This window comes from Ceratosolen solmsi, unplaced genomic scaffold, assembly GCF_000503995.2.
Source record: "Ceratosolen solmsi marchali unplaced genomic scaffold, CerSol_1.0 scaffold33, whole genome shotgun sequence".
NCBI classification, from domain to species: domain Eukaryota; kingdom Metazoa; phylum Arthropoda; class Insecta; order Hymenoptera; family Agaonidae; genus Ceratosolen; species Ceratosolen solmsi.
In genome coordinates, this window is record NW_011948438.1 from 1,288,777 (window position 1) to 1,303,213 (window position 14,437).

General features: G+C 47.3%; 1 protein-coding gene across 1 annotated transcript in view; it reads right to left on the bottom strand.

The window, feature by feature from the left end:
• The window catches only part of ft (cadherin-related tumor suppressor fat), a 65,967-nt gene that overhangs the window by 50,438 nt on the left and 1,092 nt on the right, over window positions 1-14,437 (bottom strand). Inside the window, exons 3-4 of the mRNA XM_011503538.1 lie at window positions 13,245-13,389; window positions 1,431-1,667 (exon numbers count right to left, since the gene is read on the bottom strand). Of these exons, the coding sequence (XP_011501840.1) occupies window positions 1,431-1,667; window positions 13,245-13,389 (382 nt within the window). The remainder of the gene's footprint in view (window positions 1-1,430; window positions 1,668-13,244; window positions 13,390-14,437) is intronic.

Here is a 14,437-nt window from a genome sequence, read left to right on the forward strand (position 1 = left end):
GTGGGTTGTGGGGGGGGGGGAGGCAAAAATCTCCCGGCCTAGCGGGTTTTTCGATCGAGTGCTTTGCTCAAACTTTTATGCGATTTTAACGGCTCCTTTTATTCTTGTTACTGCTTTCTTTACGGTTATTTAAATTCGTTTTTCGGATAATTGTTCGCGTTGGGGAGACTGCGTCGCATCTGACGTCACGATAGGCGAGCCGCCAACTGTTTAAAATACATTTATTTATTTATTGGTCATCCCCGCGGCTCCGTAGGTGTTTTAAAAAATTCTACATGCACGCTTTGAACACAGTCGGAGAAGCGTCTACCTGGCGCATGAGGCGCGCTATTAAATAGCGTGCTCCGATGGCTTGGTGGGAGGGATAGGAGGGGACGATGAAGACAACGATTTCTTTCGAGGATACTACGACGTTTTTTCTTACGCAAAATTCATTATTTCTTTAACTCTTTAACTCTCTCTCTCTCTCTCTCTCTCTCTCTCTCTCTCTGTCTGTGTCACGACCAAATTACCACCGCCATCACTCCCATTCTCTCGCACCCTCGCATTTCTTGTGTGAAGCAATTCTGATTTGCAGGGAATGTCCCGGTCGTATCTTATTCAAAATTATTCCTTCTCAAATGATGTAGGAGAAAAAGATACATTAGTGACGGTGAATGGTGCGGAGAGAAACAAATATTATGTGCGTACACTGATGCGCTGAGACATCGTGAGAGTATTTCGTTCCTTAACGCTGCTTAATTATGTGAGAGACCTTCTTTGAGTTTCTGAATAAGACAGTCAAGGTGCAAAAAACTGCCAGACCGAGCCAACGGCCCAATGCGTATAATATCACATAAGCGCGTATAGCATACCTAGTAATAAATTTAATGCCGTTCAGTGCTGTTTAACGCATTGTTGTCGCTAATTAAGGTTTTTTCTAGCGACTGCCAGGACAATGTTTATTAAGCTCTCGATTGCGTTAAGCAGTCGTGGCGTCGAAGTAATTGCCTCCGTATCGCACAAATCACACGCATGGGGCATCGGCGATTACTCTCCCCGCGATGTGAATACAATTTCCATCGCTTCACATCCCATTGGCACTTAGACGCAATATGCAAATAGAGGGAATTTACCAAGCCAATAATCATATCATATCCAGCAGCTTTTGAAGCACGGCCCAATTGAATACTCCTACCCTCCTTACCCATATGCGCTTTTATCGTGTGCGCGCGCGCTCTTAAAGGTAAGTGTATTCGTCGGGCAGCGCCGTTTTAAAAAAAACAAAATCCAAATAAAAAGATCGACGTTAATCTAAGAGAGAGAGAGAGAGAGAGGGAGAGGGAGAAAGAGAGAGAGAGAGATAAAGTTTGACCGCGAGCGATCTTACATCCATACATCATCCAGGATGTTTAAGGGCGTCGTAACGGCGAGAAAAGAGGCGTACGCACCTGTTCGTAGTCGAGGCTGGCGCTGAGGGTGAATACCCCGGTCCCGGGGTTGAGAGAGAACACGTCGTTCGCCCAGTCGGATATGAGGGCGTAGCTGATCTGACTGTTGGGCCCCTCGGCGTCGGCATCCACGGCGACTACCTGGCCAACGCGGCTGCCGCGCACCACATTCTCTGGGATGTCGAAGGAGTAGGCCGAAGACTGGAATGTCGGCGGATTGTCATTCGTGTCCATCACCTGCAATCAGAGCACACGGAACTTATTGCGAACAGTCGCTTATTTAATAAAGCCCCCCCCCCCCCCCCCACACCCACCCACCCCCGAGAGAGCAAGGACCACGGATTATTTCACTCGCTATTACGACTCCAATGCGCAATCGCTCCTGCTCGTCCATTCCTCATCCAGAGGCACACGACGTTGACCCAAGTGCCCTCCTTCTCTCCATGTATTTTACGATTCAAATGGTCGAGGTATATCGGGGCGCTCGTTACGTTAATTTTAGACCTTTAAACTGCTAATAAACCAGCGCGGTTTCACTTTTTCCCGATGAGACGTCGACTTTTCAACTGGAGATAAGGTAAAGGCGGCTATCTGCGATGACGCACTGCTATCCCCGGCGCTTCGTGTCAATTATTTGACGAACTCCTGAAGGCGTGCAATATTTTTGGAGGTAATTGAGACATTATGCTTAATCTAACGCTACTTTTACAGGAGAATCCAGTTAATGGTACTTATGGCTCTCTAGTTCAATTGTCCATTTTATTCATTAGATGGTAAAAACGAGGATAAATAATAAAGCCAAATTAAGGAGCATCGCGAGCAATTCGCGTAATTGACAGGGGAAAGCGATTAGCGCATTTTTTACTCCGGTAAAAAGTCGAGCTTCGGCATTTCACTCGAAGCTGTCGTCATTATCGTTAACATGCGGCCCTCCAGATTCCGGAAAAATAAACGTCGATCTCATAAAACCGCACGATTTCGTCGAATGCGCGCGGCTCGCTCAGGGCCCACAAGACTCCTTGGATCGAGATGAATTAAAAGCCCTCTGGCTTTTGAGTTGGGATTTTCGCGGGGGCACGTGCACAGGTATTCGCATCATGCTGGATGATGAGAAGAGCGGAGCAAAGGAGATGAGAGAAATATTCGTAAAAAAGTGGAACAGCGAGAGGCGGCGACGGCGGATCAGCTACGAACATCGGGTGGCGCGGGGCCGGGGTAGTTGTAGGATCGGTGATGGGGGAGAGGGATTTGCGGCTATACGATCGCGCGTGCTCGTGTGCATGAGGGTAGATGGGTGGGGAGTCGCGAAGGGGAAGTGAGAGTAATGATGGGGAGGCGGAGGAGTCGGAGGACGATGTCGAGTGGATGGCGAGTGAACGAAACGAGGAGGAGGAAATGGTTGATTCGTGGTTGACCAACTTGGACTTCTGTTCGGAGCTGCTTGCCCTCTCTCCCACCCTACTACCTCCTTCCAGCCCCTAGGCCATTTAATTCCCCCCGGTTTCGGCTACATCCTGTACATGAGCTCGCTAGGCTATCCAACGGCCGCGAGTTTCGCGAAGCTAATAGCCTTAAAGCGCGCCTCCTCACCTTTTCCCCGCTTGGGCTCGATCCTCCGCTATCGTTAAGTTTTGGGAAATTTACGATGGATGTAGCACAGCATCGACTAAAGTTATTAAATGGACGGGAAAAGGGGGCGAAGACATCGTGTACTTGAGATGTTTCGACGCAGCTGTTAAAATCCTTGTCAACGTCGTTGTAATTTGCTTTCTTTTTCTTCAGCGGCTCGTTTCTTGCTCTGCCGAGACCGGGGATTCTTTGGGCTTTTACACGAAATTAACGGGTTGGAGGGAATTCACGATATTTGAAGAATCGGCTGGGAATAGCTCTGTTTTTCTCATGCTTCCTTTATTTTTACGGGGATATCTTGCAACCAATATCTGGCTATAACCGTTCGTCCACTGCTATTACCGGGAATCTCGGATCAATGAGTCACGTGTCGAATTTTTAATACTTTCCCCGGCAGATTTCTAGCCCTGATTTGTTATTTTTATGACGTAATTCGACGATTATTGTTCCCCTCGTATGTCACACGTGTAAGCGAGCAGAGCGAACGCCAGACAAGTCGATTCGAGCGAGCGAATGAAATTTATTTGATAGCGATTAAGTCGTACGGCCGGCTTTATTAATGAATTCCATTAATATTAATCTCTCGATCATATCACGAGACTTTTTTCTAAGCCGCGCTATGTATTCCGTAACTTGTTTAATATATACATTCTCCAAAGCAAAACGACCCGAAGCTTCGGAGTCTTGTGCTTCGAAAAGCCCAATGTTCGCCATAAAGAACGATATAACGCCGTTATATTTGGCGGCCAATTTTTTAATAATTTTAGGCGGGCGTTAAAGTGCGCTCAAATGTGCAAAGAAATGCATAATTAATGGACAAATTTCGAGAACGTGGGGAGAGATGCCACTAAATCTTTCACCGCAAGATGTTTTGTAGTGTTCATTAATTATCTACTGGCGACTTATATTTGCATTTCATTACGCTCTTTTACAATTCGTTGATTAATTTTGCGGATGTAACGTTGTATGAAAAAGCTATTGCTCGAGTCGAGCTGGTGAACGAGCGGTACAATTTAAATGCCGAAAAAGTATCGGATTAGCGCGGATTCGTCTAATTAAAATCCTCCTTCATAGTAGAGATGTAAATTAGAGAGATTCATCGTCGATAATTATCGATCATTACAATGCGAAGAACAGCGTCGTGGAGAGCCGAGGGAATGAACTCGGTGGAAGCCCAACAAATACCGATAACGCATTCCCGGAGTCGGAGAAATGAGCTCAATATTCCATCACAATACATTCTGTGCCATTAGCTGAAATCCCATGTAACGATTACAGGACATTTGAAAACACACAATAGTAAATAATTTGCTTGTCTCGTAGGAAAAGGGAGGAACAAGCTTGGCTATGTTGCTCAGAGCATTACACGACCTATCGTGTCTCCCATGCCCTCCCCCCATCCTCCTCCTCCTCCTCCTCCTCAAATCACTCTCTCTCTCTCTCTCTCTCTCTCTCTCTCTCTCTCTCCCACTCGCTCACTCACACACTCTCTCTCTGTCTGTATGTCTCTGTCTGTCTGTCTGTCTGTCTGTCTGTCTGTCTCTCTGTCTGTCTGTCTGTCTCGAAGTAGTACGACGACGTAAGCAATGCACTCGCCGATAAATAAGTAAAATTGTTCACCCACGGCCATTCCTGAGATCGCGATGAGGGTCTCATCACGAAATAGCTGAGCGAGGCCGTTCGTCAGCGGGCGAAAAGCCAAGGCCCCGGCAGCTTTTTCTCACGGGGCCCGAAAAAGCTACCCGCACGCGTAAAGATCGAGTAATAGAGATTGGCGGCGACATCGAGTCGCCGACACGCGCACCTACTAGCGAGCGGCGGGCGGTGGACGCGGAGGGGGCGGAGGGGGCAAAAAGCATCGGTCGAATCCCTGCGGAGGCCTCCTGCAGACGTATGATCGGTCCGGCATTCCAGAAGATCCGCCGACAATGCCGAGCTCTGGAATTTCGGGGTACCGAGCGTCATAAGGGCGATCTTACGGGGCAAACGGAAGGGCCGGGAGGCGCGCGTTATTAGCTCGTAATTGGCAGCTCGGGGTGCCGCGGACTCTATCTATTCCCTTTCGGCTATTCCCCCCTCCCCAATCCCCCCATCCCCCATGTAACCACCATTCCGCTCCCTCTCCTCCCGCCCAGCTAAAAACTTCGTGACGTGTCGGATTAAAAAGTAAGTCGTAAGAAGGATGGAGGGAGGTCGTCACGGGTACGCGCGTCACTCGCGATCGGTTGAGAATTGTTGAGAGAGTCGTGGTTTACGGAGTGGTAAAAAGAGGGAATTTTTCGTCGTTCCCGATTTACGACCTGAAAATCGTTACCGCGGCTCGTATTCGCACTCGCCGCGACCAAGTGGCACTTACAACTCTAGTCGCGCGATTCGTCGCTTGAGTAATGGCTGCTCCATCGCTCGGGCGGATCTCCATTTATTGGTCTCGCAATAGTATAGTAACGCTAGTTAGACTTTAGGTGAGGACGGCGGCATTAATGGGCGAGGTTCGCGCGGTGAAAGTTTTCCTTTTTGTCAAGTGGCGGGAGGGGGTAGGTTCGCGGTTAATTTTATCGTCCACGTGGGAAGAGATGCGTTTCGCCAATTGGCGATTTAATACTCGGAGACGACCGAGGCCTTCAATGACGAACTGGCCGACTTATCGGGATCGTTGATCGTTTGATAGTGGCGTACGTGCCAGGCGCCTTATCGATAGGTAGAAAATCTTCGAGGGAAGTGAAACGAGGAGTTGCGGGAGAATCGTAGGTACTTGGACGAAATTCGTTCCAGCCTGTTTCGGGACGAACGCGATAGTTTACGCTCGAATTACAATCGGTTAAAGTGGACAAGACGAGTGATCGACCGCGCGATCAATAGTCGTTACGATCTCCGCTCGCAGATAAGAGGCCAATTAAAAAAGACTTTGATTTTGTCGTTTGCGCGATAATGTAAAGAAATAATATCGAGAGATTCATTTATCATCGATGCTATAAATTTGAAAAAGTTTATTGCCCTCGATGAGCCAATGTTATTATTTACAATAATACCTCAGCGTATTGTCGCACAGTTGAATTACAACACGTCATACCTAACGACTTAGCTATCCCTCAATATCGAGCAAACTACTCACCCCCTACTACCGTCCACCTCCGCCCCACGCACGCACTCACGCGCTCACGCACTCACGCACGCACGCACGCACGCACGCACATACCACTACCACCAGCATCCCCCGCCACTTTGCGCTACCCTCTTTATTATCTCCCTTTCTTTCGCTCGATCTCTAAAACTAGTTTCAGCGCTATCGTTAAATTATCGCTTCGAGGAATGAAAGATATCGTCAATCGTATTTCAGTAAAGCCACGTATGTCCTCTTCTTTTATTGCAATACCGACTATATAAATATAGCGTAGCGGGAATAAAAATGTTTAATGGAAAGGGCTTTCCTAACATTATCTTTAATTTCTCGCTGTGAATTATTTACGAATTAAAATTCAAGGTGCCGCTTTCCCTCCCGTTCGCGAAAACGCGCGTTAACAAAGTGAAGCTGCGCGCATTGCCATTCTCGTCCGGAGAATGCCTTAAACTCGGTTTACTTATTCTCATTTTTCAGGCGATGCAGGCGAAACCAGTCATCGTCGGGCGGCCTATGAAACCCGACACCGTAGCATTTAGAAAGCAAAAATTTTTAATAATCCTCGGTAAAAATCAAGCACGGGAATTCGAATAAATTAGAGGAGCTCGAAAGTCAATTTCATAGGAGGTGGGGTGAGGGAGGGAGGGGGGGGGAAGCGGGTCAGCCGAGGGAAGAAGCGGGACGGGGGGCAATCGTAACGCCGGCCGGGGGATGGCGAAAAGCAAAAAAGGGATAAAAGGAATCGCGTGTAGCGTGTAGCGTACAGTTTTCAAAACATATTTTATAGGCCCGGCAGGAGAAATATATCCTTATCCCTTCTACGTGACGCTTCCATCTTACGTCCCCTGCCTCCTTCGTTCGTCCCCGAAGTCATCATTCCCCGCGTCATTCGCTCCCTCACTTAACATTCACCTCCCCGCCATCCCACAATGTCTCGTCCCCTAAAACGACTCTTCTCTTCAATGGCAACCCTTTGGCTCCTCGAAGGCTCGTTAAATGCTGAGCGGGTCCAAGCGATATCGCGCTACGCTCGCGTTTATTGGCATCGCGATCTCACGCATGCGCCTCGCTTCGTCCCTCTCCCTAACACACATACCACCCTCCGACCTCCCGCCCCCACCTTCCCCTCCCAACCCCACCGCGCATAATGAATCATCGCCTCGGGTCTGCCGGCATCCGCCCCCCCCCAATCCCCCCAATCCCCCCAATCCCTCCCAATCCCACCACCTTCTCAGGCTTTCACTTTCGGAGCCCAATTTTTTATGCGCTACGACTTCTTTTTTCGTGCGCGCCGGGCGGCCCCGACTCCCCCGACGGCGCGCAATATATACGACCGCGTTTACGCCGACCCGCGTAACCAAAGGACGAAAAGCACCTGGGACGCGCGGGACAAAGCCCTCGTTCTGTCTCCACGCGCTCCTGGTGCTCCTGGTGCACGAGCGAGGCACGCTCATTACGGGAATTAGCAAGAAGCAGCGGAAGGTCGATGGGCCCGATAAATCATGGGGGACTGGTCGAGTCGCGCGACCGCGGCCCCTTGGCCCGCCTTGGACGCTTACGAACCACCCGATAAAACGCGACGGTCACCCGGAGATTTATAGGATGAGCGAGCGTTCGCGCGAGAAGCGCGAGCGAGCGACGCCGCCGCGCCTTTATTAAGCCCTTTAGTGGGCTCGTAAAGGGGGGCGAGCCGAGCCTCGAGCATTTCGCCCGCCAATCGGCAACTCCACGTATAAATATTTAGGACTCGAGGATGATAAGGGTCCTGATTTACAGCCCGATATAATTGGCCGGTCGTCCGCGGGTCTGGCACCCCCTCCTTGTCGAGGAATTCGTCGCGACGACGATGGCTCGTGGTAAAGATGGTTGACGAATATCGGCCGTTCCCACGCGGTTCGCGCCACCCCGCCACGGCTATAATATCCTCGTGCAATTAACACCGGAGTCGTGGAGGCCGAGCCGACGGCACGCCCGGACTCGCGGATGCTTCCTTATTACATCGGCGCGCCGTCGGCATGCCTCTACGGACGTCCCCCGGGAGGAAGCGGCACGCGCGCGCAATGCGCCTACGAGACGGAGCTGCGCGCCCTGAGCCCGAGCCTCATTGGCCGATTTTCACTGGCGGAAGTGCAGCGGTCGCTCCTGTCCCCCTCCTGCCCCGGCCCGCCGATCGTCGAGGCGAGCACCGCGTCCCTTCCGGACGATGTCCCGATAAGAGATATCGACGCTATCACCGGTGCTGGCTCGCACTCGTGGGCGTCGCCGCACGAATCCTCGCCGAGGCACTGCCAAGAGCCTACGAGGCGTTTTTCTTCCTTTCTTTATTTTTTGTTTATTTTTTTTCTTCTTTTCTTTTTTCTTTTTTCTTTGTTTTAGTTTTTGTTTTGTTTTATTTTTTTCTGCCGAGTTACCGGCTGCTTTTGGAATTTTCGATAAATTCCATCCAATGCGTTTTTTACGATACGGGAGATAGTTGTTTTCTCTCCTGCCTCCACTCCCGCGCTCCGCTCCGCTCCGCCCCCCCCCCCCCCCCCCCCCCCCCCCCCCCTCGCTCTCTCTCTCTCTCTCTCTCTCTTTTGTCTCGTTTTCTTGCGGCGGCTTACGTGCCTCGTTACGTCACGCAGGATAATTGCTATAAAACGGCGACCCTTAGCACGAGGGCTTTGTCGGAGTAAAGCGAGCGTTTAAGCGCGATGCTTAAAGCCGAGTTGATATTTCCGAAGACAAAATTGCCGGGAGGAAATGTCGGTGTCGCGCCAAGTCTTATAATTTTGCAACGTTTTCCACCGCATCGCCATTGGGCTTTCGAATTTTACCGTCTGTCGCGGCCGTTGTACCCGCAAACATCGGTAACGAAAAAAGAAATACAATCGCGCCCGTGTAACATAAACTTTTCACTCATTATCGCATGTCGCGACGAACCTCTACGCCACACAGCCTACAACGTAAATGCTCGACCCTAACTTATTCCCCTCTCTTTCTTTTATTTACACGCCTATTACCAATTTTCATTCTATGCTTTATTTCAACCCCCCCCCCCCCCTCCATCCCCCCAACTCTTCCACCGCTTTAATTTTCCTTGCTCGCTCTTTTCTTTTATTTATTTACTTTCTTTTTTTCGTCTCGAGAAGAAAAAGACGACAAAAAAAACGAAAAGCCGGCATTCTTTGGGCAACGCGTGAAACCGGATACGTATATAAGGAGCCGTGCGCGAGGTCTGGCTTTGCCCGTCCGGCTGTTTTTATCGAGCGAATAATGAATAATTGGCTTCAATAAACTTAACTCCTCGGCGCGGCCATTGTACAATGTTTGCTAAAGTGCGCGGAGAGTGACACATCGGGCCGTGGCCGCTTGGTGGGCGCAAAATTTCATAAAGTATGGCAAATTTATCGGCTTCCACTCCTGTGCCTCTGCTCTCTCTCTCTCTCTCTCTCTGCTTTCTCTCTCTCTCTCTCTCTCTATCTCTCTCTCTGCTATCTCTCTCTCTATCTCTCTCTATCTCTCTCTGCTCTCTCTCTCTTCGTGTCTCTCCCTCTCCCTCTCCCCCCGCCCCCGCCCCCTGTCGCCGCTGTCTCGACAGCCGCTTTTTAATTTCGAGGACCTGCGTCGGAGTCGCGTCCACTCTATACGACGAAAATTGCGCATCGCCTCGGCTAATAATCATTATATTGCTTCAGCCCGCAAAAGGCGCATAACGTTTTACAATCGCGGAGGTAAATGCGGTGACACCGCGCCGCACCCGATAATAACCGGCAGCGGTGAGTTTAACGAATTCGGTCGCGTCGCTCTTCCTCAGCCCCACCTCGATGCGCTGCCCTCCCTCGACCTCGTCCCGCGCCGCCGAAAGCCGCACTGCCAGATGCCGGGAATCATAGCTCGAGTACACGAGCTTGCTCCACGTTGACGATGTGGAAGGATCGGCGAAACGAGCGCGCGGGCCTGCCCGGCCGAGGTCTAGCACGGGGTCACGCGGGTCGAGAGCCGAGAAGATGATAGGAGCGCTCGATTCGCCCGCGTCCACCACGGGTCTTACTCCTTCTCTCCTCCTCTTCATCCAAACCACCGCCGCCCGACGCTTCCTCCGTGGTCGGTACTCGTCGGCCCTCCCCCTCATCCGCGGCCCCCAAACGATTGTTTAATGCGATTCTCATGCTGCGCGGTGAGACAGCGCTTTTTGATGTACGATATTCCTCTACGGCCGGCTCCCCTTTTTTCCTTATCACTTGGAACGACGGGTTCTTCGGGTCTACCCCGCTCGTTTTTCGCGTGACGGACGCTGAGGTCGGCTGGTGGAAGGGCGCGGAAAGTCGACGGGGGGAGGGGGGGGGAGGTATGGAGTGAGGAGAGGCGAAGCAATTCGTCGCGGTCGTTGTGTCGTGCGCGCGCGCGCTTGGGAACCGCCGTGACTTTTCTTACCGAGCCGCGTCGCACCGCCCCTTTTGACGAATTTTCGCGCCGATCGCACAAGCGATAACGTCTCTATACCAGTGGCGGCACGACTCGCATCCTCATTTTTCTCGGGGGTGGGGGGGGGGAGGAGAAAGAGATTTTAATGGGGGCCCTGATGGCGTATCGCGGCCTCTTTTATTGCCAGCGCGGACGCGTCTGGTACTACTGAATTAACAATGACGCGCTCTGTATTCGTGCGATGAGAACAAGGACGGCTTATGACTAATGAATCGATATACCCGGCGAACGCCGCGCTCCTTAGTGACTGATAACTCGTTTGCCCTGGGGGCGGTGAGGGAGAAGGGAGCCTGAGACCGCGGAAAATGCGCGTTGGCGTGCAATGCTCGATGCCAAGTGTTTTTCAGTCGGCTTGTTTGCTTTTCCAATGAAAATAGTGGCCGCGCGCTTGTAAGCCAGGCCAATTTATCCGTTCGCCTTCGATCATAATTCTTTGAAACGTCAAGTCGGGCGCTTTCGCTCCGTACGATTATTCGCCGTTGCAGCTGCCGCCACCGCGCAGCCACTCGACGTTCATACAACTCGAACGAATTCGGAATAGGTGAGGATTTCAATCCGATGCCGTTTCCTTTCTTTTCAATATCGCTTTCTTTTTTGCTTTTTGCATTAAATATACGAACTGTTTGGATAGGCTAGTGCTTAGCGCGTTCCGTAACTTCTCAAAATATTTCCCATCAATTTGTCGTGATATTGAGTGTGCGAACGGGCACTCGGGCAAGCAATTGATACCGACATTTCAGTTTTAATGGTTCAAAATAATAAATTGGCTTAAAGAGACGAATACTCTCGCAATAGATTCCCGAACGTTTCAGATATTTCATTTTGCTCCTTGCCATTCCAAATTGCTTCAAATTTATGAGACAGAGAGAGAGAGAGAGAGAGAGAGAGAGAGAGAGAGAGAGAGAGTAAGCAAGAGCGATTACACTTCTACATCGTCTATCCCTTTAAGCATTCGTTTTTATTTTTCGTACTCAAATAGATCTCCGACTAGTCGCTCCATTAGTGTTTATGCGCGGTTGAAACTTTGTTTTTTTTTCTTTATTTCTTCCTCTTCTTCTTCTTCCTGTTTTTTTTTTTTTTTTTTTTTTTTTTTTTTTTTTTTTTTTTTCATTTTTGTTGAAATATAGCCTCATTATCATTTTGTGATATTTTCTCTTAAAAGATTTTCGAAATTTATTCGAATGTATTTTCCATATATGAAAATAAACCATTGAAATTGTGGTTTCTCCCATTTAACGAGCTTATGTAATGCTTATTTTTTTTGCCTCTTACATGAGAAATTTAGTTTCATTCTTTAAAAATTCGCTTCTCTGTATCCAAAATCACATTTGTTAACAGTTAATGAATATTCACAAGAATAAGAAATATTTTCTTTTAGATGCCCATATTGGCGAATATGCATTCATGCCGCTTCAGATTATATTACCTCATTTTTATAATAATAATAACATTTAATTTATTGACCTCCGCGCTTTCGAAAAACTTTTCATACTCTCTTATAGTTTTATGAACTTAAGTATTACAGTCATATACTCGCGACTCTTTTAAAACGTTTGTCATTTAAATTCTTTAACTTACTATCGAAAAGCACTCACAAATTGTATTTTTAGTGAGAATCGAAAAAAAAAGAAAAAATGAAAAATAAACATTTCATCCTTGAGGCCGTAAGAATGATTGCAATGGATTTTAAGATGTTAATGCTATAGTATTAGTTGGCGAAGGACGATAAATTTATACTTATTATTGAGTACATATCAGGCGATAAAGCCATTTCGTGCATTATTATTCATAATTTAAACGAAATTTATTAGTAGGTAATTTTTATTATAAAACTACAATTAGAAAAGAATTTTTAATGTAAAGCTTGCTCTCAGCCAATTTATTTGCATATAACATTATATGCTTTACATAATTAAAATTTCTGATTGTGTGTGTGTGTGTGTGTGTGCGCGCGCGCGCGCGCGCGCGGTCGTTCGTCTATTTTGAAAACGTTTGCGATAAAAACGTATTGTCTAATTGTGTCTCAATGCTTATTCAACGAATTGACAAATAATGGGGAAAAGTAGTATCTGCAGAAATTCCGTCTTAAAAGAGAATTATCATTCGGCAAAAGTCTTATAATGTCGAATGAAATTATGTATTTCATTGAAAATTGTACTCTCCTGTATAAGACATATATTTCAATAATTTTCGACGCAACATTCATCGATTATATATTATTGATTACGACGCCATCCACCAACTTATCGTACATTGCAGCAATGAAATTACGAAACAGGTAAATTTTTACAAATTTCCTGAGAGAAATACGGCATAATCGCAAATTACGATTTTCCTCTTCTTTTATCCCGTTTTATTTACGCAACGAGTCGCCCACACATATAATCACTCTGTACAAAGCGGTGTAAACGATTTACGCGAAATAGCAGAGCTTGATAGGCCTGAGAACTCTCGTCTAAAACAACAAAACGCAGAAAAAACCGGCTGTAAAATCTAGTTTCGTATCGTAATATCATTGTCGTGTATATCGACACTTTGTTCCCGAGAGTACGAGTGGGTGGATCATGAACAACGTTAATAAAAAGTTAATGGCTGCTTACCACGATGTCGAGGGTGACGTCCGTATGCTGTATACCGTCGTCGGCCCTCACCCTGATCACGTAGCTCTCCTTGGTCTCGCGGTCGAGGGCCTCGGCGAGCCTCAACTGACCCGTGCTGGAGTCAAGTTTAAAGGGGCTCGACGATCTGCAAAACGAGAACGATTTCCACAATTATTAAATGCGCCGCTTGCGGGCCCAAAAGCATCCGGTAGCCGCTCACGGCGGCCGGGCGCCTAGATTTTTCCACACGCCAACGGAGCGAGTCGACGAGCGAGGTAATTGCGCGCTATTTTCATGCATTACCTAGATTATTTATTCATAAACCCAAGTCAAAGTTCAAACGAGGCGAAAGAAAGCGACGTTAAAGAAATCTTGCGCAACGGCGTTCTTCGACTTGTCTTGTTTTTTTCCCTTCAGCCTCCCCTTTCGTCCGGCACATAATATTCTTTTGATATAAATTTCAATGCTCAAGCACATACATCTGTATTCAGTAAGCGCAAAATAATTACGAGGAATTTAATTGACGGTGAGATAAGGCACGATAGTATTTGCCCGGAATATTATTGAATTTTTAAAGCAATTAATGTGAAATTATATTTATCAACGGTCCCGCAATGTGCAATTATTAACGCTAAATTGATTAAAAAATTGCATGTTACGCTCTATACGTCTACAACTATTATGCGAATAATCCTATGTAGCTAATCAAAAATATAATATTATTCCGAATGCATGTTGTGTCCTTTTGAATCCAAGGGACAGCATTATAATTCTATTTAATTAAATATACGAGCCATTGTATTAAGAATTTAATTACATATAATTTAGTTTACTAGGGCAAATACGTATATTTACCTCGTTTGTTCATCGTAAATTTGCCACGAAATATTTTATTTTTCTTCTTCATCTTCTTTGCTTATTCAACGTATTAGTCATAACCAATTAAAGGCATTCCATCGTTTAATTCGTCTGCATGAAAAATCATTATTCTCGTGGAAATATTTTATTTAAAATTTTAAATTATTCAATTCTCTGTACGTAGAACGAAAGTAAGTCCCTCGCTCGCGTTTCAATTATTAATGTCGAATAATTTCAATGCCAGCGCACGATATTTTCAATAATAACGATAATGATGATGATGATGATAATATTAATAATAATAAATAATAATAATAATAATAATAATAATAATA